Source organism: Prunus avium, chromosome 6 (assembly GCF_965620075.1).
Source record: "Prunus avium chromosome 6, drPruAviu1.hap1.1, whole genome shotgun sequence".
Taxonomy (NCBI): domain Eukaryota; kingdom Viridiplantae; phylum Streptophyta; class Magnoliopsida; order Rosales; family Rosaceae; genus Prunus; species Prunus avium.
Genome location: NC_142289.1, coordinates 2,982,490 through 3,002,545, shown reverse-complemented (window position 1 = coordinate 3,002,545; position 20,056 = coordinate 2,982,490). Strand labels below are relative to the sequence as shown.

At 37.4% G+C, this 20,056-nt stretch overlaps 3 protein-coding genes and 1 non-coding gene across 5 annotated transcripts; 2 read left to right on the top strand and 2 right to left on the bottom strand.

Annotated features, from left to right (window-relative positions):
• Window positions 1-101: 101 nt before the first annotated feature.
• On the top strand, window positions 102-1,828 carry LOC110762913 (uncharacterized). 2 transcript variants are annotated; one of them, XM_021965634.2, is made up of 4 exons: window positions 102-758; window positions 850-917; window positions 1,058-1,283; window positions 1,377-1,828. In XM_021965634.2, exons 1-4 carry the CDS (start codon window positions 680-682, stop codon window positions 1,508-1,510), a joined length of 507 nt encoding a protein of 168 aa, XP_021821326.2. In that variant the 5' UTR covers window positions 102-679; the 3' UTR covers window positions 1,511-1,828. The 2 variants fall into 2 exon arrangements, with proteins under 2 accessions (XP_021821326.2, XP_088111182.1); XM_088255056.1 differs by having other exon boundaries at window positions 853-917; window positions 1,377-1,825.
• Window positions 1,829-2,057: 229 nt separating this feature from the next.
• Window positions 2,058-5,006, bottom strand: LOC110762846 (C2H2 and C2HC zinc fingers superfamily protein). Its single transcript, XM_021965544.2, has 10 exons — window positions 4,833-5,006; window positions 4,601-4,681; window positions 4,483-4,510; window positions 4,305-4,387; window positions 3,955-3,987; window positions 3,082-3,160; window positions 2,909-2,961; window positions 2,747-2,807; window positions 2,542-2,624; window positions 2,058-2,362 (listed from the first exon to the last, which is right to left on the bottom strand). The coding sequence occupies exons 1-10, from the start codon at window positions 4,851-4,853 to the stop codon at window positions 2,273-2,275; spliced, it is 612 nt and encodes a 203-aa protein (XP_021821236.1). The 5' UTR covers window positions 4,854-5,006; the 3' UTR covers window positions 2,058-2,272.
• Window positions 5,007-5,097: 91 nt separating this feature from the next.
• TRNAP-CGG (transfer RNA proline (anticodon CGG)) lies at window positions 5,098-5,169 on the top strand. The gene has a single exon. It is a non-coding gene; the product is annotated as a tRNA-Pro (tRNA).
• An 11,665-nt stretch (window positions 5,170-16,834) lies between these two features.
• On the bottom strand, window positions 16,835-18,875 carry LOC110762875 (putative F-box/FBD/LRR-repeat protein At4g03220). The gene is made up of 3 exons (XM_021965585.2): window positions 17,769-18,875; window positions 17,482-17,664; window positions 16,835-17,116 (listed from the first exon to the last, which is right to left on the bottom strand). The coding sequence occupies exons 1-3, from the start codon at window positions 18,873-18,875 to the stop codon at window positions 16,835-16,837; spliced, it is 1,572 nt and encodes a 523-aa protein (XP_021821277.2).
• Window positions 18,876-20,056: the final 1,181 nt, after the last annotated feature.

Below are 20,056 nucleotides of genomic sequence, written 5' to 3'. Positions count from 1 at the left end.
GAAAGACTATAGCCCAGTGTAAAGGGCCTTGGCTTGCAGACCCCATGTTCGAACACTCATGGTACCTTGACAATATGTGTGTGAGAAAACCTCCCATATCGCTTGTATAAAAATAAAAATAAATAAAAATAAACGCTCATGGCCAAGAAGCTACATCAAAAGTATTTTCTTTTCTCTCCAAGCCCATTTAGCCCAATTGGTGGGTCCAATTAAAGTAAGAAACAGTTCAACTAATTTTTTATTTTTTATTTTTATAAATTTTTAACATATAAAATATCTTTCCTAGAAGGGAGGTACTTGCTGCTGGCTTGCATTATATTCACATCAAGCAATGAGTATTTTCTTTAAATATTAATCGAAATGAATTGTTTATTTAGTGAATGACATAATATGGTTCTCAGTTCTTACACTGAAAATGGAAATGCCCAAAAGAACAAGTACAAAGTTGGTGGCTTGCTTACCAAATTCACTCATCTAAGTCCCTTTGTTCCCAACCATTTTTTTGCTAGAACTATCTCAAACCGCCAGACCACTCTCTCCTTTCGGTTTACCAAGTAGCCGGGGTGACCTCTCATGCCTTATTAAAAAGATAAAACCATCTGAACACCACAGTAGAACTCACATTACCATACTAAAGGTAGGTACACATCCAATTTTCCGTCTGCTCACAACTCCTACAATGGCTTTTATTGCCCTCCCAACACACAAGTTCCTCTGTTTCACTCTTGTTCTCATCGCTGTCTCTTGCTGCTACTCAGGTTATACTTCGTGTTTGTAACACCCTTGTACGTTTTCTTTTCTTTTCATACCTGAATCTGATCGTGTTCTTATGTTTGTCTGGATATGTAGCAGGATATGCAGAGGAGAACCCGGCACAAACGTTTGTGACAGCTTTAGCGTGCTTCAACAATAAGTTTGTGAGTGTAAACCAACAACCATGTTAGCCAGTTCATTTTTAATATCTTGTTTGAAGCAAGATTCAGTTATTGTTTGCAAGAACATCAGGTCCTCAAATTTATTTTTTTTCTGAAAAAATTTTCTTTCGTTTTTCGATCAGATATATGCCGGTTGTGATGAAGCATATAGATTGAATGAGAGTGGAAACTTTAACGTGCCTCCTGAAGCAACTGATCTGTTTTGCCATGGACCATGTCTGGCTGAGACACAGCAAGTGCTAAATTGCGTTGATCGCATGTTATCAGGCTTCGTTTTCAATAATAGGGCAACACTACCAGATATTAGAGGTGCACTGCGTGCTGGTTGCAGCTACACCAGCCAAAGAGGTAACAAATAATACAAATATTTATTAAATGCATAGCAAATGATAAATCGGAAACTGATATGGATTTATATATCTGCATGGTGACATGGTGCAGGAAAGTTCAATGGTTTTGGACCTTTTGGTGAGTATATACAAGGTGAAACGAGCAAGGCACAGAAGCTACCAAATTTTATCAGCTTTTTCACTTTTGTAATTGTTACTGGGTGCTCTCTCTTCATATTACACTGAATGTACCAAGTACCACATTTGAAGTTGAAACCACTATACATTTATGCGGGTTTAATGTACCACATGAACAAATATAGATACATTTCCAATCTCCACTGGCTATTAGTAATCGCCGTTTGTTCTCTCTTCTCGTTTGGGATCAAAGAAATGAGTCCTTTGCCCTTCTCTGGGCCTCGTCCGCCATGAGCGAGTAGCTACGTCTTCTTTACAAGTTAGCTCGTAAAGCAGGCTGGATTGAATTCATAATCTTACAATTAAGTGGTTTGACTTTCTTTCAGGATTTGACCTCGTTTAAGGGTTTAACCTCTTTATGTAATTGGTTAATTGAAAGGAAGAGGATGTAATGAGGTAAAATACAGTTGGTTAACCTTGTTCCTCTCTAAGATGAAAGCTCTTGCATGTTCTAGTTTACAACTAGTTTTTTTTTTGTTGCCGTTTCTTTTTATTTTTATGTTTCTGGGAAAAGACTTGGAAAACAACTACAATAACCATGCAACATTAAAAAGATTAAAATTAAAAAAACAAAAATGAAAGAAACCAAGACGCATTATGAATCTTGAGTAACTCTTCCCTTTTCCCTAATTCCGCTATCAGTATGTAACATCTTGAAAACTTACCGAACTTACATTTTGTACAAGCCCGAATACCTAAATATTTGAGTGGTTCGTACAGTGCTGCGCTTCACTTAAAAACATAATTTGAAATGTAAACAACCACTTAGATTCAAAAAGAGGCTGCAAAAATTGAATTGGCATGAGATGATCACTTCTTGGTTGAACCGAATCCACCAAATCCCATCATAGCTGCAACGTCAGGATCCATTTCAGTTTCCTCTTCTACTACTTTCTCTTTCTGAAGCCAGGAAAGAAGATTCAGGAGAATTATTCAAAAAGAAAATATAAAATAAGCAACTGCAAAATAGTATGTAAATTAACACAACAAAATTCAACAAAGATATCAAACGCTCCAACTTTGAAGATTCCAAACTCTGCATCACAAACGTTAGTATTAAGAGAATCAATTCTACCAACCTTCTTCTCTTTCTTCCTTTCTCGACGCTGGCGCTTCCGCTCCTCCTCTTCTTGCTGCTGCTTCAAGATCCGCTCATCAAGATCTAAGAGGAAAAGGAGAGAGATCATTTTTTTCACTCACCAGAATAATATGAACATTACATGCGAAATAAGTGATCTAAATCTCTAAAGGATTGATTCACTTCTCACTCTTTCAATGTCTTACCTTGCTCTGTGAAGGTGCCATCAATTTTCCGCTTCTTGAGCTTTTCAAATCGCTCCTGAACCTGCATGAATTCAAGGCTTAACTCTGCCATTCCCATTAAAAAGATTTTCACAAAGAACTTTCATTTTGATCACCAATAAAAAGATATTTCTCATATTCCACCTGTTGGAGAGATGCCCGCTCTACCCGCATGGACATACCCAAAGCTCTTTGATCTAGAACAAAGAAAATAACATTCAAAAGATGATAAGACCAAAAGGAAATAATCATAATGACAAAAGAAACATATTCATAAATGAATTCATATGATAACCATGTCGATGGACATTACTTACGTTTCTTGCCATTGATATGATCCAAGTAGTTTGCAGAATCTTTTACAACACACTCACAAACCGAACAGAAGTATCCAGCCTGAAAAATAACTGAATTAATCACAAAGTGCCAGGGGAAACAAAATGTTGAAATAACAAGACTAGAGAATAACAACTCATATCAGATCTTGGCTTAAAACATATCAGATCAACTAAAAACATACCATAACCATATGCAAACATACCATAACCATAGAGCGCAAGTACTATAACATTATTGTATTTTTCAGATAATGAAATTTATTACAATAGAATGTTAGAAAGGTGAGCAGTAGTTTGTAATTGATGAGTAATCATTGCACCCAAATCTTGGCTTCACATGCTAGATAAGGATTCAGTAGGAAAGTTACACAGCCACCTATCTGTAGCCACTGCTATCATGCTAACTAACGAGAGGATATACTTTAAAGAGGAGGGGAGGAGGAGAGAGAGAAAGAGAGATAAGAAATAAAAAGCCTTTGGTGAGGATAGTCAAATTGGGCTAACACAGTATGATGCAGTTGTAAGTATTGGCCATGGCATCAAATTAAAATAAACTGTCAGCAATAATTTGGCCATCCCGAGTAAGCTAAGTACTGAGTTAGGAACACAATGCATGGATTCATTCTTAATGCATAAAGTTCCTTAAATATTCATCCTTCACACAGAATGTGAAGCATCTTGAATGATAGCATTACTCATATAAGTAATCATATAGATAACGAGAACTAAAGTAATTATACAACAGTCTGAATAAAGAAAGGGAAGAAACAAAAGCACATTCATGAACACAGTAAAGTAGAACACGAATGAGAATGCAAATCATAAAATTTAGTTAGGGATATTCAAATTTACCTGCTGGCTTAAAGGTGCTATTGGAGTAACAACCTGCAAAAACATACAACGAAATATTTATAAATAAGTTAAAGATACAAAAGTGATGAGAAACTCGTAATAATTATTTGGCAAGTATCAGAGCTGCAAGTAACAAAATATCCAATAAAAGATCCTATATAGGAACTTCAGAATAAAATGATTCATCGAGGCGCAAAACAGCATGGTTCTGAAGCAACTCAACTGAAGATAAAAGAAATGAAAAATCTCATTTCTTTTCAGGAAACCAGATAAAAGATAAACACACTAAACAGCAACAAGGGAAAAAACATCCATATACAACTATGCAATCCGAACAATACAATGTTAACCTGTGTTTTCCCCAAGCGAGACTCGAGATCTACTTCATAATCTCTGTGCTTCAATGGCTTCCTTTGCACCGGCGGGCCTTTCGCTACACAGCAAAAATAAATAATAATTTCAGTTTATACTAAAGATAACAACTTGAAGAGTGCAAAGAGACCAAGATGGAAGATTAAACAAACCCACATTTGGATTTATGCGGCCCCTCCTCCTCCTAAAGCACAATGCAAAACACCCATATTAGCAAAAAGCATATTACAAATTTACAAAAAACAACAAGCACGAGACTTTTCAAGGCACAAACCTGTCTTTCACGCTCACGAGCTCGCTCCAAGAACTCTTCTCGATCGAATTTCCTTCTGAAAGTATTATCTACTCCAGCGGCCTATACCAAAATAAAGTAAATTAATAAAATTTACTTCAAGATTAAAACTTTTTTCTTGCAGTTTCTACTTCTGAAATCAAGAACTAAGTCAACTATTCCATTGATTAATTCTGAGTGAAAGAAAGTGAGGGTTTTGGAAAATTGAACTTACATTATTGCTGGTGTTAGCCATGCCTGCCCAATTCAATCTTCGAGCTAAATTACAGTTCAACCCCTCAAGGATGCAATTGAAATTTCAGAAACTCGGAAAGGTGGAGATTAGAAAGAGGGCTAATTAGCAGAGTATCGAATCCCCTGCGTTCTGAAGAAAAGGGGGAAGAAGAAGCTACAAAAGGCGTGACATATACGAGTTCAAATTATCGAGTATAAATTTTCTTTAAAAATAAAATAATAAATTCCAGAGATAACACCAAATCGGGCGTTTGGTCTAGTGGTATGATTCTCGCTTCGGGTGCGAGAGGTCGTGAGTTCGATTCTCGCAACGCCCCACTAAAATCTGTTTTTCTTCGCGGTTTAATAAAGTGACGTCAAACCTGTTTTTCTTCGCGGTTTAATAAAGTGACGTCAGAACTTTTTTTGGTATAGTATTATTTTGAGAAATAGGTTTTCAGGGAAGCTTGTCTCATGCATAGTATTATTTTGTTGACGCATTTAGTGATAAAAGCGCATATACATTACTGATTTATGAATTTAGTTTACAGCAGTACATTACTTTAATTTGCTTATAGAATTTAAGGCTTTAATAATATATGTTACTGCTTATTATCAATTTATATCTCACCATATTTGTTTTAAAGCATATTTATTTCATGTCATTTGTAATATGACGTTGAGATCCCTTCAATTATTCATATTATTTACTTTGGTTTTACAAGAAATTAATGGTTTTTGCTAGATGCCTTTCTATCAATTCATTTCGACCCATTAAACACTAACGTTTTATTTTGATAGAGAGGAAACTACAGTGAAGTCTTCACAGGAGCCATATTGAGTCAATTGCCATGAAGTACTATATAGGAAAGACTCAAATAAAATGATAAATTTATATCACTGTAAATAGCATTTATTCTTGAGTATGGTGCAAGGATTTTAGCCTTAAATCCTTTGAGGCTTATTGGCCTATGAGGTACGTGAATCATGTAATTATTTTGCGGCTAATGTTGGATGTTAATTATTCGTTTAAGCCAATTCAATTGGCTTTGATCTCTTGGCAAAATTTGTGAAATGTATATATTTTTTGGTACTACAGTGTCTTAATATATTTTGAGACTTTCCCTAATTTGTGGAAGTTTGAGAATTTCATTAACTTGTGGGGGTTGTTGTCTTGTAATCCTTTTGCTTTAGAAAATTATTTTTGGTGGCCCATGTTGGAAACATAGAAGGAATGTGTTCTACATTGCAATATTTGAAAAATGTGGGGGTTCTTTATTTTCATAACCTTGATATTACTGTCAATAATTAGTAAATGAGTACTAATGGCAAACATGTTAATATATGTGTGAAGTTTGCTTATCCGATCACAATTCATTTATAAAGGAAATATATGTTGATGTATTATTATTAAGACTAATTCATTTTGTCTTCATCTTTGACATGATAAAAATGGGTGCAAGTTGTGATGGTCTTGGTATAAAATTTTGGTGGAGACTTCTTATTGTCTTAAAGAGATTCCTATTGAGAATCGAGAAGATATAGTGACAACTTGGATACGTGATCATGATTTCAGCCATTTGAAGTGCACAAATAGGGAGTAAGAGTATCGTGAAGTACTCATTATTTATTAAATTTATTTAATGAATTAACTGTTATTCTGTTGTTCATAGCTTCACCAGGTGCACTCAAGTTTCATAGACTGTTGTAGACTCATGTTTGAGTACCAAAATATTTGAGAGGTTCGGCAGGTGCAGTCAAAGCTTTATGGACCATCGAGACTCATATATGAGTACCAAAGAATTGAGAGGTACTCTTGATCATAAGATTTAATATATGATGGATTTCCATTATACTTTAATGTATACCGATGCATATGTAATCTCTAATTATATTGAGATGAGATCAACTAACCATTTGTGGTCAATGTCCTAGAAAATATTTCTAATAGACATACATGATGAATTTGAGGCCAAGTAGCTTAAAAAACCTCTTGGCTATAGCCCATGATGGAAGAGACAAACTTTCAAGTGTCTATTGTGAGAATCTTATTTTGAGAGCCAGAGCTATGAATATATTCATTTGATATTAAGTTGTGTTGCAACTTTTTGAGATCAGGGTTATATCCCTAAATTGTGAGATGTCAAAGTTTACCTTGGCCAATTCTTTGACAAAATCATGGCGACAAAGAAAATGGAATACATCGAGGGGGATGGGACTTATGTCTGTATCAACAGTCAACAGTGATGGTAACCCAACCTATGTGAATGGAGATCCCAGGAAGTAGGTTCCAATGGGTAAGAACAAGTCACTGGGTGATTGGATGCACACTATCAATTTATATTCTTGAGAGTTCCTCCCTATGGTCTAGAAAGTGAAATATTGCAACGTTTAAGGTTTAACTTATGTTCTTAATGAATACCATAGCCCTTATGGGTGGGGTGCTTGATTGCAGTGCACTCTTGATGGAATCACCTATATGAGTGTGGAAGTGGGGCCGCTTCCTATGAGAGTTTAGACATGCTCTCTAGAGCACTCATGAATATCCAGGTGGGCGCATGGCCTATTCGCGCCAACCCGCTTGAACAAACTTTAATAAGAGAATTTAATGTGGGTGGTCAGTCCTCTGTTTCACACAAAGAAATCTTGGTTCATAGAAAATTTTATTTTCACCAAATTTCTGTGAGATATGGCTAACTCACCCTAAGGCTGGTTCATAGTCCAAAAGACACCAGTTCTGATGCATTGAATTTTCACTTTCCCTTGAGACCTTTGTATTTTGAAATATGTGGTGGATTGTTGGAATTTTTGTGAATATTTCAAAATACAAAATTATTTTATTACTTATTTTATGTTGAATTTATTTTTCCTGATTTTTGAGTGGTTTGATTACTTCTTTAAAATTGCAATTATTTTGTATATTTATAAAATTTATGATCGGATACTTTTATATTAAGTTTGAGGCCCATTAACTTTGATTTATTCATCACTTAAATGGTCACAATTTTGCAGTTTAATACGTTTTGTTTTCAACAACCATTTATGTCCGTTTCGTACATTTACTTTGGGAATTAATTGGTTGATTATGTTGGGCAATTATTGCCATACTCCACCGTTGGATTTTTAGGGCATTTATTTTGCCTAAAACAATTTTAAGACCCAACCTCTAATGGGAGGGAGCCAGCTCCTATAAGTACCTTTTGAGAATAGCTGGAAATAAGAAGAGAAATTAGATTGATGCCTTTCTTCATTATTTTCTTCTCCGCATTCTTGAGTTTGTGTTCCAATTTGTTTTCTTTTATCAAGGGAAAGATTCGAGTTGTTCATCTAACCCAAGTATTGCGAGTGTACGCTTATGAGGGTCATAGGTTGTTGTATCCTGGAGGGTAGGGCGCCATACAACCTTGCTACACCGAGACATTGTCTCTGAGGGGCGAAATCTACTCTTAAGGACAGTGACTACACGCCTCAACCTAAAACTATTATTCTACTCAAGTATCAATGGAGACCAACTTCTGTTGGCGTTCGCGAATCTCACAGCCTGGTGCTCCGGGCTAAATGGGTCTGCGTCAACACAGGTCGTCCTTCTTGGGTTTTGTGCGATTGGATGCGCTGGCATGCCAGCACGGTTCGCCGTGCGTTTGAGAGTGATGTGTTTTGGATAAATGGTCAAGTGATGCACCTGTTTGAGTTTTAACTTCTAATCAAATGATTGTGGCCGAGAGAGGAACTGATCTCGGCTGGTAGGTTCACGGCCTGAGCTACAAGGCCGTTGATGGTGGTGCTGATGGTGGTTTTAGATGGTGCTCCGGCGCGTCGCTGGGTGGTGATGGTCGTATGATATATGGGATGAACGAAAGAGTAACAAGGATGGTGCTCCGGCGCCTTGAAAATCAAGGATCGTGTGATATATTGATTAATGGATTTTTCTACAAACTGCCACTACTCTTAAGAAAACAAGTAAATGTATTGAAATGGCATTACAGGAGTATAAATGACAAGAAGTAAATGACAGAAAAATATAATCTGCTCCGTGGGAGGCTTGTGTTTGGTGTTGAACCTTTTGAATGTAGTTCGAGCTTGGTATTTATAGAAGGAGCTTTGAAGAGACAATCGAGGCTGAAACTCTGCATGATGGGCCTGATCAGAATAAATGGGTAGTCAAATCGGCATTTGGGATCGTGAAGCATGGTGGTGTGACCCCATAAATCCCGGCCGCCGCCTTGATCGTGGGTTCTGCTTTGGCCGTGGGGACGCATTTAATGCTCTGGTCTGATGGTTGGTGGGTTAACCTTACAAAATCGTGGGATTTTCACACCTAATCCCTGATTTTACTCACCACATCTGACTTCAATCACGTCCCCCCTTTCTTGGCTCATTAATGCTCTTACGTGGATCATGGGCTTTCTGCTGTGATTAGAGGCACTCCTTCATTAAATGAAGCGTGGGGCCATGATGCCACTTGATTTTCTCACTTTGGCCATGTATCTGAGGAGTTTGTTTTTCGGCCAATATATACCGAGGCCGTGATAGCGTTGACTTATAAGCTCACTTATCTTATGAATAAAGGGAGCGAACGATGAATTGGCCGTGAATAGGTGCTAGGGCCGAGTTGTTGTTCCTTCGGCCAGCCTCATTCGGTCAGCTTCCTTGGCCAAGATTTATTAGGCACAAACAACTTCTACATCCCAAAAGATAAGTATTTTGCTGTAATTTCATTGATTTTGTTTAATCTACTCTATCAAAGTAAATTACAATTTTCTAATAATTATTTCATATGATGTTTTGTAGGACAAGTAGCATCCATAAACCACATAATCCAACACTTGTTCCGTTTACTCTGTTTCTTGGTATCACAAGAATGGACACCCATGACCTCTCCCCCCCCCCCCCCCCCCCGGTGTTCTTGAATTTCCAAGAAGAAAATCCCAGAAACTATAGGATAGAGGTTCTTATGAGTGACAGCATTGCACAGTTGAAAAGGAAACTTGAAGAACGAGTCTCTATACCTTTCAACTATATTCATATTTTCTTCAACGAAGTCCCTCTTGAGGACGATGACAGGAAAGTAAGCTCATACAACATTCCTCCGGACTCCATTTTGAAGTACAAGATTGACGACGGGTTCAATGCAGACGTTTTCAAGTAAGTTGATTTTTCGTGTGTTTACAATTTACAATTTAGTTTTCCTCTCGTTCTCACCATATAAGCGTAATTTAATTTCTTTTATTAAAAAAATGATATATTTTTATTGTAGTGCTGGGCAACAAGATCAAGAAACCTGTGCTGCTGTAGAAATATCATCTCAATAAGTGTGAAGAGATTTCTTCATTAATGTTTATAGCAAATTCCATATGATATTTTTTGCTTTCTTGCATATGTATTGTTGGTACCATAACTAACCGAGCAACCAGGAGTCCCATTTTGGAAAACTACAAGAGATGTACACTACCCCTCACCTATAAAAGAAGACTACTCTCCCCTTAGAAAAGGGCTCTCTCTTCGGGACGCTCCTGTTGGACTCTCCTGTTGGTCTGACCTTCGCAACCTTGCTGAAGGACACTCCAAATTTTTTTCCCAAGCATCCTTGTCTAACAGCAAGGGCTGTGCAAAGGCAAGGGAGGTGCTCGCAAGCTGAAAATTGGGGATGTTCACAAAATCAACCTTGCCGAGGGTCTAAAGATCTAGCTCATGAAGCCTAGCTTAAGATCACGCCGTGACAGCACAAAGTTCCTCCCAAATCCCTTGCCGAAACTCTTTGCCGAAGCCGTGAGTATTGCCGTGCCGAGGTCAGAAGTGTGGAGTGGCGCACAGTCCCTTCTTTCCCTTGCTGAATGTATAGCCCTATTACCAAAGACCCACCTCTCGAAGTAATGAAAGGATGCACAAGGACCACTGTTTTGAAGGCAAGGAGACACGCGTAAGCTTACCAAGGCTTCGACCCGAATCTTCAACTCGGGAACCTTGCCTAAGGTACGCAAAACTCCCCTTCTCAAAATCCTTACCGATCGGAAATTGTGCTGAAAATGGACTAGTCTTCGATAATCTTCTCCTTCACGAGTCTTGCCGAATGACACTCTCTCCTTGCAAAGGCAGAAAACCCTAGCCAAACGGACCCTTCTAGAGGCCCAGCTCCACAGATTGCCACAACACTCTCTCCTTGCCGAAGCCCAGCTCCAAATTATGCCAAAACTAAAAGCCCAACCCCCTTTGCCGCACATCAAGCTAAGTCCAGAACAACTTCTTCCCAAAACAATAGGGTTTGGCAGACTTGAAAGAACTTTTTCTTTTTCCCAACTCACCCTTGCCGAATGGCAAGGGTGGTGCAGAGGCTTAAGGTGCTTTCAATAAATAAATAAATAAATATATATATATATATATATATACATATTATTATTTTTTCCGTTCATCACTCTTTGTGTCGCCTTTGGCACCCTCGTGCCTAGCCACATCACCCTGCACCTCCGTGTCTAAACACATCACATTGCGAAATGCAAGCTTTGTGTTGCCTTCGGCACCCTTGTGCCTAGCTACATCGTCTTGCGACATGCAAGCATTGTGTCGCCTTCGGCACCCTTGTGCCTAGCTACATCACCTTGCAACACGCAAGCTTTACACCTTTGGCACCCTCGTGCCTAGCCACATCACCCTACACCTCAGTGCCTAAACACATCGCCTTGCGACATGCACCTTTTGGGTCTTGTACCTTCGGCACCCCAGCTCTTCGGCGTACTATGATGCCCTTCGGCACCCTTGCATAACAAACTGGGGGACTTGCAAACCACTTGCGTTTTTGTTACAACTTCTCTCCCTCCAATGTCCTTCTTTCCCGAGGACTTGGGGGACTATGGGCAGTGCACTATACAGCTTGGAAGATCAACTGTGGTGTTGCTCGGCCAATGCACTTAAAATTACAAATCCCCAACCAAGAAGTATTTTCTTAATCGCGAACTTGGGGGACTACTGTCGGTACCGTGACTAACCAAGCAACCAGGAGTCCCACATCGGAAAACTACAAGAGATGGAGACTTCCCCTCACCTATAAAAGAAGACTACTCTCCTTTTAGAAAAGGGCTCTCTCTTCGGGACTCTCCTGCTGGTCTGAACTTCGGGTCCTAGGTCTCCGGATCTTGGGACTTGACCCCTGGGCTTCAGATTCCTAGCTTTGTACCTTAGGCTTAGGCCCTAGGCCTTCTTCCATTTATCTTTGGGTATAATCCCCTTGTACAAATGTAAACAAACATTATCATAATGAGAACATCTTCTCCGTGGACGTAGCCCATCATTCGGGTGAACCACGTATATCTTGTCTTCTGCATGCTTATTTACTTTATTTACCTTAACTACCGAAGGCAACAAATCTTCCGAAGACACATACACCTACTGAAGACCCACGTCTTCACACATCATCCACCATTCCACCTCTACCTAAGTTGACCTCCCAAAAAGAGCATCAACATGTATTCTTAATGGTTATATTGTATATGAATTACAGAGTGCCTAATACAAATTGTGGTGGGAGAGCAAAATCGAAGAAACGGAGATCTTCAGATCAAAATATTCTCTTCGGAGCAACATCTAGGAAGGAGGTTCACACTTCTGGGTATGACTCCTTAATTACCCTTCTGAGCCATTGGAATTTACATGACTTAATTGCATCGAAGGATCTGTTTCTAAGTTGTTAGAGCATAGATGTAACGGCTCTGAAACAGGTCCTTCGCAGAGGATATATGATTATTATTATGTACTTGACCATCTTTTGGAACCTTTAATTGGACAGATTTTTGGGATTTGACTTGTTGTCTAAGAAAGAATGGTATTTCTGCTAATAAGTATTTGAGGGTTTATTTCAAGTTATGCTTAATGTTATGTTCTCTTTATATTCATCCTTGGTAAATCCATTTTGTCTTTGTTCTGCAAAGGTGGATGCAATGGTTTACCTAGTAGTTCCTTGGTAAATCCATTTTTTGCTTTCTTGCATGTATTCTTAATGGTTATATTATATAAGAATTATAGGGTGCCTGATAGAGTGTGGGGGAAAGCTAAATCGAAGAAACGGAGATCTTCATATCAAAATATTCTCCTTGGAGCAACATCTAGGAAGGAGGTTCTGAGCATTAAGATGAAGATTTGGATTCGACAGAGCAACCCTCGTCTTCTTCGGCTGCAACAGCAGGGGCCGTGATCGCCAAACCAGATTTATTTGCAGCAGGCATCCCCAGAAAGAAGAGAACGATGAGATATATTGTTGATGTCTCATCGTCAGAAGAAAGTGAAACAAATTCTTAGTTGGATCCAGACTATACCCCAACAAATTCCCTGTCTTCGGCTTCTGGAAATTAAAATAGCGGACGCTAGATAGATTCTATTTGGAATTTACAGGTTTTTCCCTCTGGACAGTTAAATCATAGTGCAACACTTTCAGCAGGTCCAATGATAGTAGAGGAGTAACTACAGGATGTTGAGAAGTCAACTAAATCCCAATACATTAGGGATTGAGTGATTAGCCAAATTATAAGTAATTGATTATACATGATTTACTTTCCTTTATTAGTCTTTTGATTGTAGGAAACTTGTGTATAGATACCCTTGATACTGTAAAGAGAAAATCATCTAGTAATCAAATATTCTTCCTTTGATTACAATTTTACATGGTATCAGAGCAAGAGAAATCCTAGCTCTAGTTTTTTCTCTTTGCCGTCAAAATCCCAACTTCCTCCTTCTTTGTTTTCGTTAGTTCTCTGCCATGGCTAACGACAAAGAAATTGAAACTTCTTCCAAGGATAGAAACAAGTATGATGTTTCCAACCCCTTTTTTCATTCATCACTCTGACCATCCTGGCATGGTTCTTGTATCCAAGCCGCTAAATGGAGACAACTATGAGACATGGTGTCGCTCCATGAGAATCTCCTTGAGTGCCAAAAAAAAACTTGGTTTTGTTGATGGCACCATCACGAAGCCCTCGAAGAAAACTGATCTTGAGGAGTCTCTCTTTGGCAACGTTGCAATGATATGATCCTATCTTGGATCTTGAATTCCCTTGATTAAGACATAGCTGACAGTGTCATCTACTCAAACACTGCTCATGATATCTGGGAAGATTTGAAGGAGCGTTTCTCTCAAAGGAACATTCTTCGAATTTTCCAGATCCAACGTGACATCGCCTCCCTCACTCAGGATCAGATGTCGGTTGCTACTTATTACACAAGACTTAAGGGACTATGGGATGAGTTGGCATCATACAGTGACGTGCCGACTTGTACCTATGGTGCCATGAAAGACCACGTTGAACGCGAATTATTTATTAAAATTAATTATAGTTTTTAAATAATATTCTATTTCAATTAAATAAAAAAGTGGCCCTACATGCACCACATCAGCATTTAATGATTGACCACATGGTCAACTTAACAGAAGGATAAAATTGGACAAGTTTGAAAACATTATGGTGTAAATTGATGAAATTGATACTCCGGGGCCCATATTGAGAATGACCCCAAACCTAGAGGGTGTCTTTATATGTTAGCCCAAAAAAAAAAAAACAAATATGACATAGTGATATGAAGCATAATAAGACAAGTCGAGGTTAGCAACCAAGGTGAAAAGGGAAATTTTTTGCTTTTTCCAATGGTGTTTAATAAATAGCCATTGAATTTTTTTTAGGGTTTTGGATGTTTTGGAATTATCGTAAAGTGGTAAGGGTATTTTTGGAAGGTAGTAAGGGTAAAAAGGAACGGGAATCGGATCAACTACTCCCCTTAATTTATCTAATTTCTAATTTTGAGGGGATGTGATTATGGATTTTGAGCTATGACCCACACATTATTAATTCCTGATTGCAAGTAAACGCACAAGAAGTTAGGTATGGGAATACCAATTACTAATACGTAAAAATGAGAGGTTTCTCCAACGTTCACTGGTTTGCAACTATAATCTGTATTTTTACATATAATCTTTTGTTTAGACAGCATTTTCCAATATTAAAGGAAAACAAAACTAGTTAAGTTCTACGTACATACTATAGTTTTTAAATGCATCACACATTTCTACATTTTTATATGGTTGTGAAGTTGTATACGGTTTTTTGCGTTCCAAAATGATACATTTTTCAATTTTTGTCAAAAATGGACAATTACGAAGTTGAAATTCATGGTGTGAAAAAGAAGGTTAGTGTTGTTGCTGATGTTGCCGTGATCGATCAAGAAATATCACAATTGAGAAAATTGATGCAGAGGAATGTTAAGGGGTTTGATATGAAGGTTGACAACAATGATCACCATGTTCCAATGTTGCAGCTTACCAATGCTTGTGCTGCAAATCTTCAAACTTGTTGCGTCTACCCAAGTGCAAGTAGTCACACGTAGTAATAATTTTGGAAGTCCAAGTATCGTATCTTTAAGGAGCAGGTAGGCAAATGTCTGCACACAAAGAAATAATTAAAAGTACCAAAATAGAAGTGACAAGTAAAATGGAAAAGTAATTTGATTTGATTGTTGTAGAGATTGAGTTTTAAAATGAAATATCAATAACGGAAATGTAAAGGCATCAAGGTTCAATTCTTTAAGCAAAATATGTTTCATGCTCTTTAATCCAAATTATAACTCGATTAAAATTATCACTGAGAAACTTTAACCGGCATATAAAGAAATTAAAACCAATTTAATTTTTCAATGTTATCTTTTATTAATGATTGTTCAGAAAATGAAATTGATTAATATCTATTCTTTTAATTTAAAAGCATGCTAAGTCAGTTCTTAACAATAAGAAAAATATAATTAAACTCATGAAAAGATAGTAGCACTTAACATCAATCAAAATAAAAAGATTTGAAAATATTGAACAACCAAAAATAAAAGAATTTAGCAATTCATACCGTATATTGGATTAAAGAACAATTCACAAACTTACTCAAAGGACATTCCCTTTAACCTTAGCTAGAGTTCTAGCAACTCATTACAAAGGAAAACATAACTAAATTTTGAATGAAATGGATAAAGAAATCTGTCGTAGTGGTCCCCTTGCCAAATAAGTTGATGGGTGATTTATAGTAGTCAATGAGGTGAGTGGGAAGTGAATACATTCACGGTGGGTAATGAAGGGTTTAAGTGAGGGATTAATTCGATTAAACATGTGTTGATGGTGGAGAGTTAATGGAAAAGAAATAACGGTGAGGTAGTGGGCATTAAATAGCTACGAATGACATGAAATAGGCTCTTTAGCTTCAACGGTTTTATCTTCTTTTCTCCCTCTTTGCTTCTCTTTATAATCACAAAATCCCACAATCAATTCTTCTATAAAATCCGCCAGCAATTCTCTTCACACCTAGCTTGAACTTGGACAAATGTATGTCTTCATCTTTTGGCTTTCCAACTTTCTACAAAAGATAAATTCACCTAATAAGTTCATCAAATTAATACAAAAAATTCATAAATCTAGTTGGTGAGAATAAAATGTAACAACAGGTAAAATTATATTTATTAAGCCAAAATTATATCATAAAGTCTCCAAAATAATATTAAAAAGATGTAATTTGAGACTCTCATCAAAACTTTGTTCAATTCTTACGCCAAAGATTCAAAGTCATCTAGACTGTTTTGCAAAAAGAAGAAGACAAGGTTGAAAATGGTTTGCATCCATGTTTGGAGGAGTTGACAATAATCTCAATGTTTGTATTGAAGCATAATGTGCCAATTTTTTACATTCTTTTCTTTATATACAAGGAACTTGGATTGGTGTCAAAGTGGTGGTTAGTGTGATCGATAAAAAAAATATCAGAATTGAGAAAATGCAATAAACCATCAAAGGACCAAGTCGAAGAGGCTTCCACTTCGAGTGGAGGTCGGCATTATTGTCCAGCTAAGGGGAAAGAAAAATTTATTTTACAGATATGCAGGGAAAAATAAGGTCTTTCTCCAATGACAGTACAAACCAATGAACGAAATAATGGTAAGAGATCTAAACAAGTAGTCCGAATGGTTATTTCGATACTAAAACATAAACACTTATGGAATGGTATCAAAGAGTTGTCTTTGTTCACTTTTCCGGTCTTCCTTAAAGACAATTGCAGCCTTGGAAATCATCTTGGATTTCTCTAACTTCCTCTTGACTTCCTCCAAATTTTGAGGTGAACAAATTATGACAAATTTCGTCAATTTCTGAGCACACTCGAGTATATACCTTGCAAATTCAACTTCATTGAACTCATCTAAGAGCTCTGTGGTCAAGCTCTCCAATTGATTAATAAATGCAAGGTTGTGCAGTTTCCAGTATAAAAATCCATATCTCTGGAAAGACAGTAAATCAAAAACCGGATCAGTCATGAAGATTAATTCCAAAAGCAAACAAAAACGGAAAAAGATTAAAACTAAATATAATTAAAAGGTGAAGGAAGTTGAGGTTCCACCCCAACCAATTGGCAATTGGGGGAGTAGCCCAACTCCTTATAAGTCCTTTCAAGGTTTGTTAGTTTTGCAATGTGAGACATCTTTCACCTTCACATTCTCACAAAAGGCATGCATTATACTCAAATGCCTAGAGAATATTACCCGAATTCTAGAAATCATGAGAGAGAGAGAGAGAGAGAGCATTTTTTTGGGGGTTTTGTTAGAGGTTTGAGAGAGAAGCAATAATAACACAAACTTCAACTTACATATGATGTAGGGTCATGAAAACGTTGGCTACGCCTTATGTCTAAGTAATACAAGTTCGGCATCCTCCTAAAAAGGGAGACCATTGGAGGGACTACATCGTCACTTATGCTCCCAATATCTATGCGCAAACGACGAACATTCTCGAATGAAACTGGCATTGACCCTTCCAGCTTGAACATAACCTGCAATGTTGTGTAGGCAAAATCTCTATCATGTTTCTCAATTTAAACTTCAGATAAATAATAATTAAAAATAAGTAAATTCTCTCAGGTTCTTTCTACTATACCTTAATGACAGATTCCTTTAGAGTGAGAGCGTAACTGCGAAAGACTTCACATAAAGGGTCAAAGTCATCTACTCCAGCTCTAGGCCCCAGAATTATTGAAGTATATTTGAAATTTAGAGTTTTTCCGATATAAACTGTGCCTACGGAATCAAATTCAACCTTAGCATATTCTAAACTTTGAAACTTTCCGAGATTTGGGTGACTCGTCAAATTCCCGACCCACCACAACGTTTTAAGATTTGGAGCAAAAATATTCAATGATGTGATGCTAGATGAATCCGTTCTCAAGGAGATACTTAACTTTTGAAGATTTTCACAAGAGATGTGATATGTGTCAAGACCATGACGGGGCTGATGAAGATTAAAAATCTCCAAAGACGAGCTTTCGATGTTAATATTTTTTAGCCCACGAGGATATGCAAGACGTAAAATCCGGATGCAAGAACATGAGATCCATTTGAAAAACCCCTCATCATCTTCTATAACAACATGCAACAACTCCAAGTATTTGAGATTAGAGAGAAACGACGAGGGTGTTTTAAGAATACCTTTCATGTGTACGCATAGAGACTTCAAAGATCCACAAAGAAAGAGAAAAGAAGGAAAAATCAGATTGGGTTCACCTATATGACGGAGAATAAGCTTAAGCTCTTCAAGGTTACACCTCACCGCCTTGTCTACCCACGAAATTACACGAACGTAGACATCAGGACAGACGCATGGTGAAGATGATGATGATGAGCTTTGGTTCTTCTGGTTTTTAGAGTGAGCACGCCATTCAAAATGTAAGCGCTGTATGTTATTATACCCACGAAGCAAAAAGAACCTTTCCAGAGAATTCAACAACCTTTGCTTCCTGCCACACGTGTCGGCAGCCACCACGCAGTCATCTTTACTGAAATTCAGAAACGGAGATGAAAGACAAAGTTCTCTGCAACATTTAGACACACAACTCAGTCGAGCAAGGTCATGCATGGAAAGGAACGAAAGAATGCGATGGGCAATGTGGTCAGGAAGATGGCTGAGTCTATCTATCAGTCTCCCTCTGCAAGGTCCTTCGCCTTCACATCTTGCAGTAGCCACTAACTTGTGCTTTTGACGTTCCATGAGAGGAAGAACCCTAATTTTGAGTCAATGAGTCTAAATTGATTATTTGATCACTCGGGAGAATGTAAGAAGGTTAATTGCCTTAAACCTACTGTAGTGGTCTTCTAATCAATAAAGGATTGCAAAGACTTATTATTTATCAAGGACTCAAAACCTATCTTGATTAGGCAGCCTGCAGTGTTTAAGGTGGTTAATAAAAGGCTTAAGGGTTCCTAGTTCAATATAAGGATTGGAATACATTAATTCTATCGCATGAAGGATATCTCTAAGTGTTTCTTGATGGGCAAGACACTTAGAGAGATGCATATAAATAGAAGGCTCCCTCATAGATCCAATACACCTAAGCTAATCAGAAATTCACCCATCAGAGTTATAGCTATAAGGATCAGTTTCTAAGGAGAAGAATTTTCTATACCTCTGCACAATTCAATCTGCTCCAACACCATGTCAAACTCATGTTAGTGTTCAACATGTTATAGCTTACAAGAATTAACAGTTTAGACTTTTTTTTTTATTTTTTAAAGATCAAATATATATTTATTTATATATTTGTATAAAAATGGAAGATTAAAGGGTCGCCCAACATAATAGCGTTTTGATCTGGAAGAAAGTTAAAGAATTAGAATTGATTAATTTTAGTTCGACAACCAAATCACTTCTTAATAGGCATCATTTGGTATAATTCCCCAAGACGAGAAGAAGAAGTCACTTTTTTCTTCCTTTTAAAAAATAACAATAAAATTTTCATTTTTTTATACTTCACAGATTTTTTTTATTTTTTTTATAGTTTTCTCAAAAAAGAAAATAACTCATAATTCAATATTCAATAAGAATCCGAAATACGACATAAAGGCACAAACATTCTACACGATTGGAGCTCAGGAGTATTGCCGGTGAGGGGAATGCTAGCAACCTTCTCTCTAACCTTCTTCTTTGGACCTACGGTATCACCACATCCGCTGGTAATACTTCCACTCAAATATTACCATGTATTTTTTTAAAATATAAAATATAAGTGTTTTTTCAGATGGACATTGGGTCTCAATTTTACCCTTTAGAACAAAATTTTAAGAAGAAAAAAAGAGAAGATGACGACTGCCGCCAAGGTTTGCAGTAAGTCTACCCCTTTCTACTGCCCCTCCCATCTCTTCCTTCATCTAAGTTTCTCTCTCTCTCTCTCT